This window comes from Eleutherodactylus coqui, chromosome 6, assembly GCF_035609145.1.
Source record: "Eleutherodactylus coqui strain aEleCoq1 chromosome 6, aEleCoq1.hap1, whole genome shotgun sequence".
Classification (NCBI taxonomy): domain Eukaryota; kingdom Metazoa; phylum Chordata; class Amphibia; order Anura; family Eleutherodactylidae; genus Eleutherodactylus; species Eleutherodactylus coqui.
Window position 1 is genome coordinate 87,925,441 of NC_089842.1, and position 17,996 is coordinate 87,943,436.

At 46.7% G+C, this 17,996-nt stretch overlaps 1 protein-coding gene across 6 annotated transcripts in view; it reads right to left on the reverse strand.

The window, feature by feature from the left end:
- Positions 1-17,996, reverse strand: part of CIC (capicua transcriptional repressor) — a 107,395-nt gene that overhangs the window by 76,510 nt on the left and 12,889 nt on the right. For all 6 annotated transcript variants that reach the window (XM_066607131.1, XM_066607136.1, XM_066607134.1 and 3 more), the window contains exon 2: positions 13,227-16,015. In XM_066607131.1, the coding sequence (XP_066463228.1) occupies positions 13,227-15,984 (2,758 nt within the window). In that variant the 5' untranslated portion in view covers positions 15,985-16,015. The remainder of the gene's footprint in view (positions 1-13,226; positions 16,016-17,996) is intronic.

A 17,996-nucleotide genomic window follows, 5' to 3' on the forward strand; every position in this document is an offset into this window, starting at 1 on the left:
TTGGGGCCAGTTAATGCCTGAGGGCACACGAGGCGACCGAGTTCAGGTCAGACCAACATTAGATAGGATCGTCTGACAAGTACGAGCAGCTCCAACTGTTTCATTGTCCGCCATCCAGAGACAAGTGGCTTCATCGTCGTAGCCCCTTTTGAAAGTCTACAAGTCTGCATGATCTAGAGGTGCAGTGGGCCGATATACTGCAGGATACCATACAGAGCCCGAATGCCTCCATGCCCCCCGTATCGCATCTTGTATCCAAGCTAGAGGCGGTACAACAGGGTACTAGAGCCTCCATGCCCGCTGGTATCACATCTTGTATCCAAGCTAGAGGCGGTACAACAGGGTACTAGAGCCTCCATGCCTACCTGTATCATCTTGTATCAAAGCTAGAGGCGGTAAAACAGGGTACTAGTGCCTCCATGCCTATCTGTATCACATCTTGTATCCAAGCTAGAGGCAGCAAAAAAGGGTACTAGAGCCTCCATGCCCACTGGTATCACATCTTGTATCTAAGCTAGAGGCCCGTACAACAGGGTACTAGAGCCTCCATGCCTGTCTGTTGTACTTCCTCTAGCTTGGATACAAGATGTGATACAGAGTACTAGAGCCTCCATGTCTGCCTGTATCACATCTTGTATCCAAGCTAGAGGCGGTACAACAGGGTACTAGAGCCTCCATGCCTACCTATATCACATCTTGTATCCAAGCTAGAGGTGGTACAACAGGGTACTAGAGCCTCCATGCCTACCTATATCACATCTTGTATCCAAGCTAGAGGCGGTACAACAGGGTACTAGAGCCTCCCATCAAGGGGTCAGTATCCACAATAAAGTCTCCTTTCACTCAGATATTGTAAATCACTTACTTATATAAATGTTACAATCACACAGAGAAAGTTTCATCATATTCTGACAACTTCTTCCTGGGGAGGGATTGTTTTTGGATAAGTAACTGAGGAACAGATGTATATAAAGCTTAAGGGGCTCTATGGGACTTTTGCTACTGAGGACATCCTCAGGATAGCCCATCAATAGTTGATCAACAGGGATTCATTGCTGAGGATTCTTGCCGATCAGCTGATCATCCACAGCCTGCTGTCCGTGCTAACAGCACTGAACGCAGACAGCACTGTTAACATAGCAGTGGCTCGGTTTGGTACTACAGGCACATCCCTATTGAATTCAACCCCCACCAGACCCTGGCCAATCAACATTTATGAGCTATCCTGAGGAGAAGTCATCAATAGTAAAAGTCCTGGACAACCCTTTTAAATCCCTGTATGATGAAACAGACAATGCAACTTTCTGACATGTTTTAGGTTTCAATTTATCACCATTTTCAAGATCTCGGCTTACAGACAGCGATTGGGAAAATTCTGGTTTTGATTCTAAGAAAGGCTGTATGCGATGTCCGAATGATCAAAGTGCATTGCTTTTTACAAGAGAGCACTGATCATAATCTACACGGAGGGTGATGAGGTTGAACAGCAAGCAGAGATCTTGGAAAAAAAAACAAGGAACTTATATGGTAGAGCATTTAACTGCACTGTGCATTATTTACATAGATGCTCTTGCTGCAATGGAGACCAAGCAAGACTTACGGAAACGCAGGCGATAGCCTCCCTAAAAGCAAGTCTGCAAAAGCAGTCAAGTATCATTGCTTTAGTGTGCCTTCACACATCGTTGATTTGCTGCAGGGGCTTTGCAAGAATCAACACTTATCACCCATCAACAGGTTAGGCCATAAAGGCCCATTTAGACGCAACGATAATCGCTCAAAAGATGTTGCTCAGGCGGCTTTTGCACGATAATCGTTGTGTCATTTACAGCGCAAGATGAGCGATCACCTTGTGCTTACAAGGTGTCTTCTGCATCCAGCTGTTCCCCGCTCCAGGCGCCCGGCTGTTATACAGCCGAACATTCTGACCAGAGGATGCAGAAGACAAGCTGGGTGTCCCCGCTTGCCTTCTGCATCCAGCTGTTTTCTGCATGGAGCGCCCTGCTGCTATACAGCCGAGCACTCCGAGCGGAGGATGCAGAAGATAAGTGGGGTGTCCCTGCTTGTCTTCTGCATCTAGAGGTTTTCTACACGGAGCACCCAGCTGTTATACAGCCAAGCGAAGCATGCAGAAGACAAGTGGGGTGTCCCCGCTTGCCTTCTGCATCCAGATGTTTTCAGCCGGGCGCTCCGTGCTGGGTATGGAGAACAGAGCTGGACCGCTCTGTTCTTCATATGCAGCCTGTCATCAGGGAGCGGGATACAGCTGAAACAATAGTATCAGCTGTATCCCGCTGTGAATCCCGCTGTGAATCCTTGATAAGGCTCATTGCTGTCGTCCTGCATGCTGAAAGGCAACGATGAGCAACGGGGTAACGGAACCGATGCAGTTACAAACAATGATTATCGCTCAAAAGACGTCTTTTGAGCGATAATCGTTATATCTAAATGGGTCTTAAGTCTCTAATCACCGGGGTGGTGGTGGGACCCACCACTAGAATTTACAGGGTTCACAAGGGGGGTCCCCTGCCCCCTCATATGAATAGAGTAGTGGTTGGACATGCACGTGACTTTTGTAAGGGAATGGGTGAGATAGCTGAATGTTGCACTTAGTTGCCTCTGTCCCATAGACTTTGAACAGAACACAGCATGCATGGGACTTGTACTCTCATGACTGGTAGGGGTCCCAGGGGAAGGACCTCCAGTGATCCTGCATTTATCAACTGTGGATAAGTAATATGTGTAGATTCTTGGAAACCCCATCAACGAATCGTGTCAAGTGCCAGATAATCAATTATTCCGACTTAACCAATCTGGGTGGAGAACCTTCAGGGAGAAGTAAAGAACATGTGACTGTAGAATCTGCTCATCTTGTAGTTCTGTGCCAAATCATCAAATTTACTGGATTAAATGGAATCTTACTTCGTACAATAAGAACGTCCATCTCTGCACGCATCTCCACATCAGCAGAAACCGGTCCTGATCCAGAAGTTATTGCTCTAGGAGAAACTTTCATTTCCCCTCACCATTGTCAATATCTCTGTTTGCTGAGAGTGACTAGGAAAATCCTTCTTTCTATGCAGAGGACAAAAGTCCATCCAAGTGCATGGCCCATCAAAAGAGAGCCGATACACTGTAACCAACACTGCACCTTTATGATCAGAATATAGTTTCAGGGTGCATTTCCAATTGCTGACAACAAGCGGAGATATTGAAAAATAGAAGTAACTGAAACAAAAAATATATTAGCAAGCTGATGAACGTTTCATTACACAATGAGGTCAGGAGGGGTGTCGAGTCTCCTTAAGGAGAGCACCCAAAAAGTGTGTGGAGACACCTAGTAGGGGAGTGGGTTACGGGATGGTATAGTCTCTACCCAAAGGAGAGCACCCAAAAGGGGTGTGAGGACACCTAGAAGGCAAGTGAGGAGACTTATAAGGCCATGCATGCTCCTCTGGGTAATTTATGCAAAAAAGAAAAATGGGAAAAACACCTCCGCAGCGCCACCTATTGGATGACAGCATTCCTACAAATCAATGTGACTTCGTTAGAGGCCGGTGATGTGGGTCAGTAGGGGTGTCCTGTCTCCTTAAGGAGAGCACCCAAAAAGTGTGTGGTGACACCTAGGGGGTGAGTGGGTTGTTCTGCTTACAAGTCGTTTTTTCTCAAGTTTTCACCCATCAACAGGATGGTTGAAAACTGATAGATTAGTGGGGTTCAGACAGCTGGGACCCCACCGATCCCAAGAATGGGGGCCCCGCTTCTCCAATCCTCCTCACTGCAGCCTCGGTAGTGAGGAGGAGATTGAATGGAGCATCGGGCATACTTGTGCGGTGTCACGCCATTCATTTCCAATAGAACTGCTGGAGACTGCGGGGTACATAGAGATCACCCATTTCCAGCAGCCCCATTTAAATGGATGCAGATGCAGCTGCACAAGAGGGAATTGCGTTCCATTCAATGGCATCACTGCAGGTGGGAGAAGCCATTCAGAAGTGAGAAGCATGGGGGAAGGGACTCTCCCGTTCATGGGATCAGTGGGGGGCCCAGTGGTCAGACCCCCACCCATCTATCACTTCTTTCCCAGTGGATGGGTGAAACTTGGGGGTAAAAAAAAAAAAAAGGTCTGTAACCAAAATACCCCTTTAAGCTTTAGGCTAGGGTCATGTGACCAAAGATCACTGTGTAACACTGCAACATCGCACTGCATTGAACTCAATGGAGTCACAGACTATGACGTGATGGTTGCAATATAAATACAGAACCTCGCTAGATTATTTACGATTGCGACGTTGCAACAACCTGTGACTCCATCGTTCAGGGGCGGTGCCATATCAGTGATACATAGCCATCTTTGGCGGTGCAAACCCAGTCAATCGCAGTGTAGCCCTGGCCTTACCTTCATAAATCAGGAACACCCCTTCATGGTTACTTACACACGCACACATTAACAAAAGCAGTTTATATCCTATTTATCCCCACACATCCTCCCCCAGCCTGCAGCTGTCAGGGCACACTGGGAGTTGTAGTTCTACCAGCCATGCACAGCCCACATAATGCAATGACTAAGCACTGTGTTATGTTGTGCTGGGCACTAGGGCAAGGCTGGGGTTATAATGTAGGGTGTGCCCTCTCAGCTATGGGGGTATCACATCCAGGCCCTGTTGGTTCCTGCCCGCTCTGCAGTTTCAGTATTAGAATCTAGGCGGTGGGGGTCGGAGGGACGGACAGCTCATTCAGAGCCAGTTCTCACGCAGAGGCCTGCACAGAGAGCAGCTGACGCTCTGCCAGAAGTCCCACACAAGTCCCAGCGGGCGCTCCAACCGCTCAGGAGGAAGGAGGAATCAACCCAGCCACAATACGTTACTATGCAGTGCCACGGTAGTAGAAGCACAATGCCAGCCAGTGCCAGGCGTAGTGCAGGAGACACTAACCATATGGGCAAGCTAGACAAGACATGCTCAAAGGGGTATTCCAGTGATATTTAATTATACCCTATCCTGGTGATAATTAGCTGATAGGTGCAGTCCAACTGCTGGTGGCAGATCTAGGTTTACATGGGCCCCTGGGCGCTAAAGTCATAGCCACCCCCCTTAGTAAGCACAGCGGGGCCAATAAATTACTAAGAGGGCAGAACGGGGACTATACATTACTGAGAAATGTATAGATGCCACATAGATACAGTACCAGAACCAAACCTACTACATAGAAACAATAACAGAATTGAGCTTACTATATCGATACAGTACCAGAACCAAACTTACTGCATAGAAAAGAAAGCAGAACCTAGCTTACGGCATAGATACGGTATCAGAGCCAAGCTTACTACATAAATACGGTAACACGACCAAGCTTACTACATAGATGTGGTACCAGAATTGAGCCCACTACATAGATACAACAACAGAACCAAACCTGCAAATAAGAGGTGAAACAATATTGGAAGGCAGCATTTGCATATTACCCAGAGGACCATGAATGGCCTTATAAGCCCTCACTGACTCCCCTTCCAGGTGCTCTCCCTAAGGAGAAAAGATAGCATTCCAGAACCAAACCTACGATACCAAAATCAGGCTCTATGCATACAGACTTGCAAAGTGTTTAAAAAAAAAAAAAAGAAGAATGCGAATAATGAGGGCAAACAATATGCTTTGTGCTAACATAAATAGGGAACACTATAGTAAAGTTGCAGAGTAAGACCCCCTCGCACCAGATTTTTTTTGATACTTGTGGAAACTCTTTTGATCTAAAGCATGGATTCAGAAGTATACAGCTGTAATCATTATACTGGCTGACAGCACACTGCATTATTAACGTAGCGAGCCATCATGTTAAGGATTACTATGTCTGTACAGAAAGTATCCGTTTGTTTTTGATGGGTGCTTCTAGTGGCAAAATGTGATATAGGGGTTCGAATCTAAGCCAAGCATTTGGCATCCCATTTTCCTGCTCCATCACCGAGCAGACAGAAGGAACATTGTCCCTCTCCTATGATGAATACACACAATGCCAGATGGGTCTCACTGACTAGAATGGGACCGCCTGGATTCCCTCCAGCTCAGCATGCTGTGCTACTATGACAATTTTTTTGTGCCAGATCTTCTCTGGAAGCTTCGAATTGAGCCTCTAGTGCAGATGTGAACACGGCCTTATAGACATTATAAACATGCTGAACGCCTTTATATTAGGCCGCCTGCACGCAGCCCGTGTGCAGGCGGCCCAACTTCAATGGAAGCAGTCCGCGCAAAAATGGAGCATGCTGCGATTTTTCCTCTGCGAGCGGAAACCGCAATTAGTTTCCGCTAACAACTCGAAGAATTGCGAGGTGAGGGGGGAGTGCTGTGTGAACACATAGCAGATTTCAAACTAAGCGCCGTTGGTACACAGCATTTCCATTACGGGTGAACATACCCTTTCAAATAAATTCAAGTTGAATGGATGAAATCTGCCACAAATCCGATGTGTGAACGGACTCCAAGAGCAACTTTCATTCTGGCGGACTTTAAGCCATCCTTGTATTACAGGGTGGCCATTCATCGGTATAGCCATCATGTATTATCGCATTTCCCCAAAAGGCTGGCCACGGCAAGAACAGTCGTTTACTGTGTGTGTTGGTAGTGGAACCGAGGACCGCATTCTAAAAGGGGTTATCTCACATGTGACAATCCCGTTAAAGTCAACTTAAAGATTTCAGAGGGCACCCTGCGTCCTGCACAGCCGCTTGGCACAACCCAGTGTTATTGTGCCAGCTTCTCTCTGACAATGATGCTTTACGGCATAGTTTGCCATCGATAGTGCCCTCGCAGCACAGGACTGAGGCGCAGCCGTCATACAGATTACTTTGTACATCCCTACTAGTCCTGCGGTCGGGTGTGTAGGGCACATGGGATGAAGAAGTGACTATTACTAAATGTGCTCCTTACTCTTAGCGGATAGAAATAGATGTAATGAAGATAATGTGCCCCGTATGGCGCCCGTACAGACACCTCCTCTACAGCGGCGGGAACTGAGAGATTTCATTCACACCATCAAGTCACATTCACAGCTCAGGGGCACAGCAGAAAGCTGAAGGTAGGAGAGGAAAAGTAGGAGAGACATCCAAGAAGCAGACGGAGAAAAGGCCAGACCGATAGTCGCCAACTATCCAAAAAAAACGTTGACCGTCCATGATTTTTGGACAAATTGGCACCGTGGAACTAGTCTTATGCAAAAACGTAGGCACCCCTTATCAGTTTACATACTTTATCAGAGATTTGTCTAGGTCAATCCAGATCCCTCGTCTTCAATTTGAGATCCTAAAAACTGCAAGAAAGCATTTGGTTGTAGTTCACATGGGTTTCCCAATGGAGCGGAGTGCGATTTGGATGGAGGACGGGGGTTTGCTGTCATTTTACGGTCACCGACACTCAGCAGAAGATGTAATCTTACAAGGGGTGTACAAACTTTTTGCATAAGACTGTGGCTATGAGAGTCTAGTAGGAAGTTCAGAAAACTTGGATTAAGGAATAAACCAGAAGTAGCAGAGGGAAATTAACAGATCCGACAACAAAGCAAGAAGGAGCGCAGGAAGTAGGTATCAGCAAAGACAAGGAGGATGGATGAGAGGTGCAGAGCGGTCAAGATAGCAGCGACTGAAGTGCAAGAAAACCCGATCAACCTAGAAAGTAACTGGGGATGGCACTGGAGAAATTAAGATCATTTCCATTATGTTAATGTCTGCGTGGGCGGCTGCTGGGGAGAGGCGAGGCCGGGTCCTTCCAAAAGGAGTGCCGGACAGGAAATCTATGGAGCGTAGAAAATTATCAACCCCCAAAGACGGGATTTCATCTAAATTACTCCCAGTTCTGAGAAACTCCTGAAACTCTTCTGTGGGAGGTCAGCAGGTTCTGTTATAGAGATCAACTAAGGAGGGAGGTGAGTGGGAGGGGGGGACACACGTTTCCAGTCTGCCCTGAAATGGCTGATAACAGTGAACACTACATGTCGGTACTGAAGCTAAAGTAAAACACACAATGCAATAATGTACTGAGCCATTCTGTGATTACACGCAAAGGCGTAGCTAGGCTTTCCGTCAGCAGGGACACAGAATCATTTTGGCACCAACACCCATCCCCCAACCCTGTCTTAACTTCCAGGTGAAGGGACCCCCACTCTGCAACACACAGCGGTAAATACAATATTACTGACCCCACTTCAAATGGCTGTAGCTCTGATTCTAGAAGTTATCCCGGCTTTTAGATAATACCAAAAGCATGTCGGTAACACAGACAGAACCGGAGCTGCAGCAGTTTGTACTCAGTTTGTCCAGATCCGCAATGTCCTTATCCTGCAGAACCAGCTCTGTTCCAGGTAAACTGTAGGGGATGGTTAATTGCTAAGCTGGTGCCCCACCTCCCACCTAGTCTTACTGCACCCAGGGCACATGCCCCTGGTTACATGGAAAAGCGAGTGACAAGTTATAGGATGGCCATAACCACTTTTGTAAAGGTTGTCACCCAGTGTTCCCAAATTTGTGAAGCCAACTCTATATAGTGACAGGAAAGTAGAGGATACAGCGCCGATTAACTAGGCAGACTTCCTAGGAAAGCTGGAAGACAACCTGCGGAAGTGGACATAGATATGGATAGGCTTAGCAGCAGGTAGTCACATCCCATCCATTTGGAGGAAAACTTCAAAGTAAGAATATGGTCAGGGGCAAAAACAAGATAGAATTTTCTCTAGTCCATTCAGACAACTCAGTCTGTGCCCTAAAACACCAGTACAACACATCCTATATGCTGATATCAGCAAGTATCACCACATGCACACCACCTGCTACAATACTGCACTTTTCATGCCGATTTGCCTCAAAAACAAACAAAAAAAAAAAGGGACAAATCCCATGCATGGATATTTATGAAGCTTCCATTTTTATCTGGGGTTTTGCCTATAAAAAAAAAACAAAACGTCACACCAGCTGTAATCCCGTTATCTATATCCCCTAAACTGTCCCTGCGGGAAAACCACAAAAAAAAAAAAAAAAAAAAAAAAAAAAAAAATTTAAAAAAAAAAAATTAAAAAAAAAAAAAAGGAAAAACATTTAAAAAATTTAAAAAACACTTGTCTCCCTTTACTTTCTAAAAAATCAAAAATACAATCACACATGTGGTATCCGTGTGCGTCGTAATGACCCAGAGAAGGAAGTTAATACATTATTTAACCCCTTAATGACATGGCCCCTTTTTTCTTTTTTCCCCATTTCTTTTTTTCCTCCCCCCTGTTTAAAAAAATCACAACTTGTCCCGCAAAAAACAAGCCCTCATATGGCCATGTCAATGGAAAAATGAAAAAGTTATGGCTCTTGAGACGCTACTGCAAAACTAGTTGAAATTCAATGATTAGACCATTTTAAAAAACCTGCCCTGGTGGGCACGACAGGGTGGTAGGAAACCTGCCACTCAAGGGGTTAAAGGGCCACTCTGGTGAAAACACATTGCTCCATTCCATCCCCCTTCACCTAAATGCCTGTCACGCTTAGGACATCTCCTATGTGTATTGCAGTCACTTCCATGCAGTGCAGCCTCCTGTCTGATGCTTATCAGGCACCATCTTGATGCTGAGATTTCTCCCTGCCCACTTTCTCTATGCTCTGCCAACACTCCCATGATTCATCAGCACAGCATCACATCGCCAGCTAGAGCCAGTGCCATCTCTGCCTGCTGGGAGGACAGTGCCATTATCTTCTGTATTCTATATTCAGCTAAATAAACTACAGACCACGATTACACAATCAGTAGGATGAGCTGTGATCACCTCTATTGTAAATTAAACCAGAGGGGCTCTTTAAAAGGGGAACCTGATGCCAGGTCTCCCCCTCCTGAATCGTTAGCAGCAATATATCAGTCAGTAATGAACCTTTCTAAATGTGTCCCTTAAAATCCATAAGGCCAGCATACCTCCAGAAAAGTGGTTCTTAAAACCCACCATGTTAATTTGTTCTGGACAATCCGTTGAACATATATGGATTGTTCCAGTCGCCTGGGGTCTCCTCCTTAGGGCTCCTTCACACTGGGGAGGGTGATATCGAGCCATGATTCACGGCCCGATATTCGCCCTCGCAATCCTTCTGAAAACCCCTGGATGCAAGGCGTTTTCACATAGAAACAGCCTTGCATACCTGCGGGGGTTCCCCTCACAGCAGCAGCAGGAGATTGCAATGTTCTCCCATTGTTTGCAATGGGGCCGAAACTGCTGCCGCTGCCCCATTAGGCACAATGGGCAATATCACAAAAATAAAGGATATGCTGCGATTTTTCTTCATGCAACCTCGCAAGAGTGAAAATATCGCAAATGAGAATGAAAACATTGAAAATAATTGGTTTCATAATCATGTGTTTTCACCCACTCTCGCATTGCGCGAAAATCATGTGATTTTCTCGACGGTGTGAAGGCACCCTTATACTTGTCTTTCTTCACTTGACCGATGCGGATGTCGTTCCTTTGTCATCGACAAGCCGCTAGCAATCTGCAAAGGGACTCGACACTCCCAGGATGCACAGTACGAGATCTGTAGAAGCTTGTGGGCGACACAGGGACATCATCCACATCAAGGAGAGAAGTAAGTTGGCAACTCCAGCGGTCTGGAACGGTCCAGCTCCGTCCATAGGACCCCTCACAACTGATTACCATGCGGTGCGGGAGTTTTAAAAACAGATTTATAGATGTACGCCGGGCTTACGCGCATTAGGGTAGAAGAGTCCTGTTTAAAAAGGTTTATTAAAACAGTTGCCAACGATTCCGAAGGGGAAAACCTGGTGACAGGTTCCCTTCAATCTGGGCTATTTTGGGTCACATGACTTGTTTATCAGTTTTTGTCTACAACTCCCAAACCCCTTGCATGCACTCTACATGGCTTTCACTTTCCCTGCTCAAATTCACCCCTCTGGTAGCTTTAGGCCGCCTGCAGACGAGCGGGTCGGATCCGGCAGCGAGAATTCTCGCCGCGGGACCCGACCCGAGAGCCTGCAGGGACAAGCGCGTACTCACCCGCGCCTGGCGGCCCCGGCTCGTTCATGTGCCGGCTGCGGCGCAGCCGGCGCATGCACAGACCGGAGCCGGCGGCCGGGTGAGTGCGTGCCCCGCACAAAAATAGGACATGCCGCAGTTTGTTTGCCGCGCGAGATTTCGCGCGGCCAAACCGCGGCCGTCTGCATAGGAGTGCGTATTGTAATGCACTCCTATGCAAACTTTCAGTGGCGGAAATCCCGCGGGAAATACCGCCGCGGGATTTCCGCCCGTGTGCAGGCGGCCTTAGGGTACGTACACACATAGCGCTAAAAGTGCTGATTTTCCACAGCAGAAAGTCCGAACCAAAATCTGCAACAAAAACGTTGACAAATTCTGCACCACCAGATCAGCAGGATACGTCACCCCTTCAATTGAAAACGTGAAATCTGCTGTGGATCTGCGGCAAAGAAAAAATATATATATATATCGGGTCAAAATCTGTTGCAAATGGTGCAAAATTTTATGGGGAATTTTGATGTGGATGCGCACCACAATAGGCTATGTGTGAATGTACCCTTAAAGGGGTTGTCCCGCGCCGAAACGGTTTTTTTTTTTTGTTTTTTTTTAACCCCCCCCGTTCGGCGCGAGACAACCCCGATGCAGGGGTTAAAAAAACAACCCGCACAGCGCTTACCTGAATCCCGGCGGTCCGGCGTCTTCATACTCACCTGCTGAAGATGGCCGCCGGGATCCTCTGTCTCCGTGGACCGCAGGGCTTCTGTGCGGTCCATTGCCGATTCCAGCCTCCTGATTGGCTGGAATCGGCACGTGAAGGGGCGGAGCTACACGGAGCCGGCATTCTGCACGAGCGGCCCCATAGAAGACTGCAGAAGACCCGGACTGCGCAAGCGCGGCTAATTTGGCCATCGGAGGGCGAAAATTAGTCGGCTCCATGGGAACGAGGACGCTAGCAACGGAGCAGGTAAGTAAAAAACTTTTTATAACTTCTGTATGGCTCATAATTAATGCACAATGTACATTACAAAGTGCATTATTATGGCCATACAGAAGTGTATAGACCCACTTGCTGCCGCGGGACAACCCCTTTAAAGGAGTTTTCCAGGACTTCAGTATTGAAGACCAGGTAATTAAACTAGGTAATTAATATTTGATTGGTGGAGTCAGTCACTCCTGACAGCCACTGGTCAGCTATTTGAAGTGGCTGTACTGCTCAGTGTGCTACTTCACTGCATGCCAGGCAAAGCGCGGTATATTTCATAGCACCGTCATGTGACCGATGAACGATAGGTCACAGGTCTGAGGTGAAGTTGTGGCGCTCACTTGAGTCATGCACTCCTCAATCAGCTGATTGGCAGGGACCCCAAGTGATGAACCCCAAATCATCAGATATTGAGGACCTATTCCTGAGGATAGCTCATCAATACATTAGTCCATGAAAACCCTTTAAACAGTCACCAGTAAGTCGCAGGACTATCTCCACAACGTTGCCATACTTGTGGCCCGCCTAGTCGCCAGATTTAATCGCCAAGAGAACATGTATGGGACACCAATTTCGACAACCTAGGAGTTTGCACAATCTAGAGGCCTCCATGGCCGCCCATATCACATCTTGTATCCAAGCTAGAGGCGGTACAGCAGGGTACTAGAGCCTCCATGCCCACTCATATCACATCTTGTATCCAAGCTAGAGGCGGTACAATAGGGTACTAGACCCTCCATGCCCACCTGTATCACATTTTGTATTCAAGCTAGAGGCGGACCAACAGGGTACTAGAGCCATAGATTTCAGCCATAAATAATCCTTTTGCTCTGATATTGTAATCACTTATACCAACGTTACAATCACACATAGAAAGTTCCATTCCATTCCGACAACTGCTTCTAGGGGAGGGATTGTTTTTGAGAAGGAGTGCACTTCCAACATTGTGTGATTAAACATAGCAGAGCAGGAGACATCAAATCCCCATCATCATCAGCAGAGATTACAAGGCCTGTCCTATCAGTGGCCAATACATTGTGCTCCTCGTTCCCCTCAAATTCTGCAGAAGCAGTTTACTTCTGACAGTGCCGGTTGCCAAGAACTTAATAGCGCCGCTGCTGCCCCGTTATTATCTGGACCTCTGCAGTTCATAAAAGTGAGTTAGACAATTACTCAAAACACAAATTCACAATATGTGGTCCTTACAATTACTCATCAGTGTGGATGTGAAAATATGGCTTACCTGTGCCTGGCCGTCCCATGATGATCTCCTTCTTAGGAGCGGGGTGGCTGCTGTAGTCACTGGGTACAATAACTGGCAGCAGAGCAGCGGGAGATGGATGGAAGGCAACAGGCTGGAATGGTGAGGAGACACTGAATACGGTTGGAGGGTGGTCCGAAGAACCAGATGATGTGCAGATGGTTGACTCTCCAACGCTTGTTTGTCCTGATGGCAATGATCGGGCCACATTCTGTATCTGGTTAGCATTAATGGGGACTGGTATCTGGAGCTGAGTCTTAGAAGGGTGCTCCTTGGAGCATACTTTGACCAGGCGTCTGGGACTACCACCTCCTGTGACTGCTCCACTGATAGCACGGGATCCCCCATCAGAAGGCTTTTCCACAAACTTTGAGGGTAGAGGGACATCTGGGTTACGTACAATAACAGGCGAGTCTCTCTGCACAGCTGGAACCCTGCGGACAGTAGGGCTGGGGTCAGAGGTCAGGCCAGCCGGAGGGGACAGGACCAAAGATGGAGAGGCCTGTTGGGATCGGGAAAAGATGGCAGGAGACATTGATCTAAATCCGGCAGGTGTAGATGGAGTTGGCGTATGAGACACAGAATCCACCCCTGAGTCCATACTATCAGTCTTCTGGAAGTCGGCAGCTGAGCTGGCACTGCCATGGTGGGAATCTGGTTTTCTCTTGCTTGGACTCATAGGTACAGTGAAGGTAAGGTTGGTTTGGAATGAGGGCAGGATGCCAGCTGTTTGCCTCTCTCGGTGATGGGAGTGGTGCAACATGTCTGGGGTCAATACTGCTTGCCCTTTGGGGGTGCTTGCGCTTACATGACGACTGCGAGCCGCTCGCTGGATGACAGGGGAAGCGTTAATGGGACTGAAATTGGCTGGCCTGAAGCCAAAAAGTGGAGAAGGTGAAGGAGATGGCGTTGGGGAGAATGGGGACTGGTTAGAGACAGGTGAGAAGGATGGCGTTCCGGAGCGGGAACTTCCCAGAGAGACTAACATATTTGCAGCTTCACACTCGTCAAAGTCAAAGCGAGAGTAGTCTGCAGGCACCAGGCGGGGACGGGAATCCGCGCGTATGCTGCTGACTTCACTGTCCCGTGACGTGTCGTCCCACTCAAACTCTGCGCTCCCTTCTCGGCCACCCCGTCCTTCAGACAGGCTCTCCATCTCCTTTGTCCTCATTGATAGGTGCCTGGAACAGTATCCTCTACGTTGGGACTCCTTCATGCAGCCATCCCGTGAGCACAGCCGCCTCCACTGCTTACCATTAAACTTCTTACGAATACCATTTGGGGTGCAAACTACATCTCCTTTCTTGTACTTCTGTTGTGCTGCCGTTAAAGGGGTACGGGAACGGGAACCTGGTGTACTGCATTTATCCAGAGATACACTGCTACAACTGCTCCGGCTTCCTGCATCTGGACTTAGTAATGGGGATGGCTGCTCAGGCAGACGGCCCAATATCCCATAACCCGGTGACTTGGGTGGGGAGAGAATACAGTGCTGTACAGAAGACAACTTTTCTTCACTAACGGGCATACTAAAGCTTATCTTTGTGACTTCGGCATCTTCAAGGTGCTTTTGCTCTGGCGCCATTACCTCCACTGGCCCACCTGACTGCTGTTCGGAAGAATGCGTTGTCGGGAATCTCCCAAGAGTTTGTTGCGGCTTCTCCTCTGCTGTTCGGGGAACCAACAATATTGGCTCTTTACACCACGAGAAGCGCACAAGCCGAATACTGTTGTGTGGAACCCAGCCATAGTCGCGATCTCTTCGACCTGGACTCTGTTGAAAGCACACTTTATAAGACAGCGGATTCTGGACTATTTCTACAACGGTTCCCTCACGGAAAGTTGTGCTCTCGGGTCCAACACATGCACACACCGCTGAACCAACTTCTACTTCACCTGGTGCTGGGATCTGGTCTAGAAGAATCGGTTCCTGCAAGATGTCCAGGAATGTTATGGTCTGTGAGCCGGGAAACAGCACTCCAAGTTCCTGGTTCCTACGGACTTGCTTTACTTGACAAAGATGGAAGGCGTCCTCCTTCCTGGCCAGGACCTTCTGGGGTTGAAGATGTCCTCGCATGTCAATCTCAGGCCAAGACACAGCTGGTTGCTCCAGCTCCGTTTGGACTTTCTCAGTTTCTTCTTCTAAATCTGCAGAGTGCTCACTGGCCGTATCTGTACTAGAAGATCTCACGGAGGGGCATATGTCCTCAGTTTCAATGGCAGGTGTTGCCGTCTGTTCCAACATGCACTCCTGTGGTGCAGGAGGACCTTCACTGCTACTGGAGGAATCTTCTTGTCCATCTTGTGATCCTTGGCCCTCCACATACTTTCTCTTGGGTGCTTTAGACTTGAAAGTTGCAGTTTTCCTGCTCAAAGGTATTTCCCAGCGAGGTGGCTCATACGCCCCTTTATTCATCACTTGGTCATTGTTAGATGCTTCCATGCAAACCTGAGATGTGCCAACCTGTGTCTCTGCCTCCATCATTTCTTCTGAGTTAGGTGATGGCAGCTCCTGTTCCTTTATCCGGGTCCCTGTAGATTCCACTTTTACTTGCATCTTCCTTGCACCCACAAATGCCAGGTGGTGTCCCGATTCTTCGATTGTCTCCTCTGATGCTTCCTCCTCTGTGGCCTCTTCCTCCTGCCTTCCTTCTTCCACCTTTCTTTTCTGTTTCTTGCTGCGGGTGGAGTTTGATGCTTTGCTGTTTCCTGGGCCTGCAGCTTTCTTTACTGGTTTCATCTTCGGGGGATCTCTCTTAGAAAGACGGCACCTTCATAAAAAAAATAAAACAAAACAAGTTAAAAAAAAATAAGTATACGGAAGAAAACGAGAGACATGAAGTAAAGACTTAAAGTGACAGATACCCCAATGTTCACTAAAATAGGACTTGCTGCTTCATCAGGACCTCCCTGTCTATCAGCCATATCGGAATGTTCCAGTGGGATATCAGAAGATACGTGACTGCCGGGATTCCTTGCTATAGCAAGGGATGACCCCCCAAAGGTCTTACATGACGTCATGGGGGACGTATTAATGTAATTATGTTTTTTTTTTTTTACTAAATAAAACAAAGTTACAGAATAAAACAATATATACATAAAGAAAATAAGCCAAAGCCGACGACAACCAAAACAGTCGCTGTATGCACCCTGTAATCCAAAACCATACATATTATATACCAAAACGTCCGAAATAAAATGAGGAACTTGTTCCCATATTTTAGTGTAAATATACTAATTTTAAAAAAAATATAAAAATTATATAACTAGAAATGTTATAAGAAATCTTTTTTTTTAGCTTTTTACCCCCAATAAAACAGAAAAAGTAGTCAGTGAAAAAGATATTGCAAAAATAGCCCTATATGTCACAGAAAAAAAAAAGATGCAGCAAAAATAATTTTGATAGCTTAGGGAGAAAAAATAAGGCATTAAAACCACCACCTGGGTAAAATCCCTAAAAAAGGTGCCTGGTCCTTAAGGGGTTAAAGGGACTCTATCACCAAAATAGTTTTTTTTTTATTCATTAAAACCAGATAGTGGAACATTTTCTAATTGTAGAATTTTAAAATCGGTTGTCTATACAAGACTATGGGGGCGGCCATCAGTCCTGAGCTACATTTAACAGCATTAGGAGAATGAACCCATTGACTCGTATGGAGACAAGTCTAGACATGTTCTGTGACTTGGGCAAAGTAGATAGTCGCAGCTCATCCCTCTTGTGAATGGTGCAAAGTTTGTGTGATGTGATAAACTAGGAGTTCCATAGGGAAACATGGGCTACAAAACATTGCAAATCGCGGTAATATTTAGCAACCCCCAATTTTTTTTTTCTCACGATGTCGCAAGCTACAAAACATCGCTAATGTGAAGGAACCCTTACATGCGGTTTGTCGCACCCCTGCATCGTGAGAAAATTGCGCAATTTTATCACTTAAAAGTGTTACCTCTCAGGGTAATCCTGCCTGTCCTGTTAAGGTACTTTTACACGGAAAAAAAAAAAAAATTATTAAAAAATATTGCTGGATTGTTCAAATTTGAATGGTAATCTTTCAGTGTAAACGCGGCCAGCTATCGAACGATGAATGATAATTCGTTTACTTATCACTCATTTCACGCAGGCATAGAAGTCGTCGTTGGCTCGTCTGCTAATCGTTCAGTTGTCCTGATTCACTGGTACAGCAAACTGAACGATCCTGTAAAATAAATGAATTAGTGAACTAACAAACGGTCATCCTTTGCTCATTCGCTTGGGAGAATGATTTCTCTTTATGTATAGAAGTACCCTTAGCCCTCTCTCACACGGGGCGTTTGCAAAAAAGCTGCATTTATCAACGCTGCGTTAACTGCGTTTTCAAAAACATTGGCATGCGTTTTGACAGCGTTTTCAGCACAGCTGAAAAGGAAGCCAAGGGTAGCTGGAAACTTTTTTGCAGACTTCCTGGCATAGCAGCCAAACCACCAAAAATCCTTTAAAAATATGTTTAAAACACAAAAACGTGATTTCTATAAATTGGTTATTTTCTGATGACACATATCCTTTAACCCCTTGAGTGGCACGCCCGGAAAAGTTCCGGGACGAGCTCCACTGCTCATAGCAACATAGCCCGGAAGATTTCCGGGCTATATATCACTATGGGAGCTGCAGAGCACAATGCCACAAGCTGTGACAGTGTGCTCTGCCTGCACAGACCCACAGAGAACAAAGCAAGGGCTTTGAAAAACCAGCAGAAGATATTGCCGACATGTCGGCAA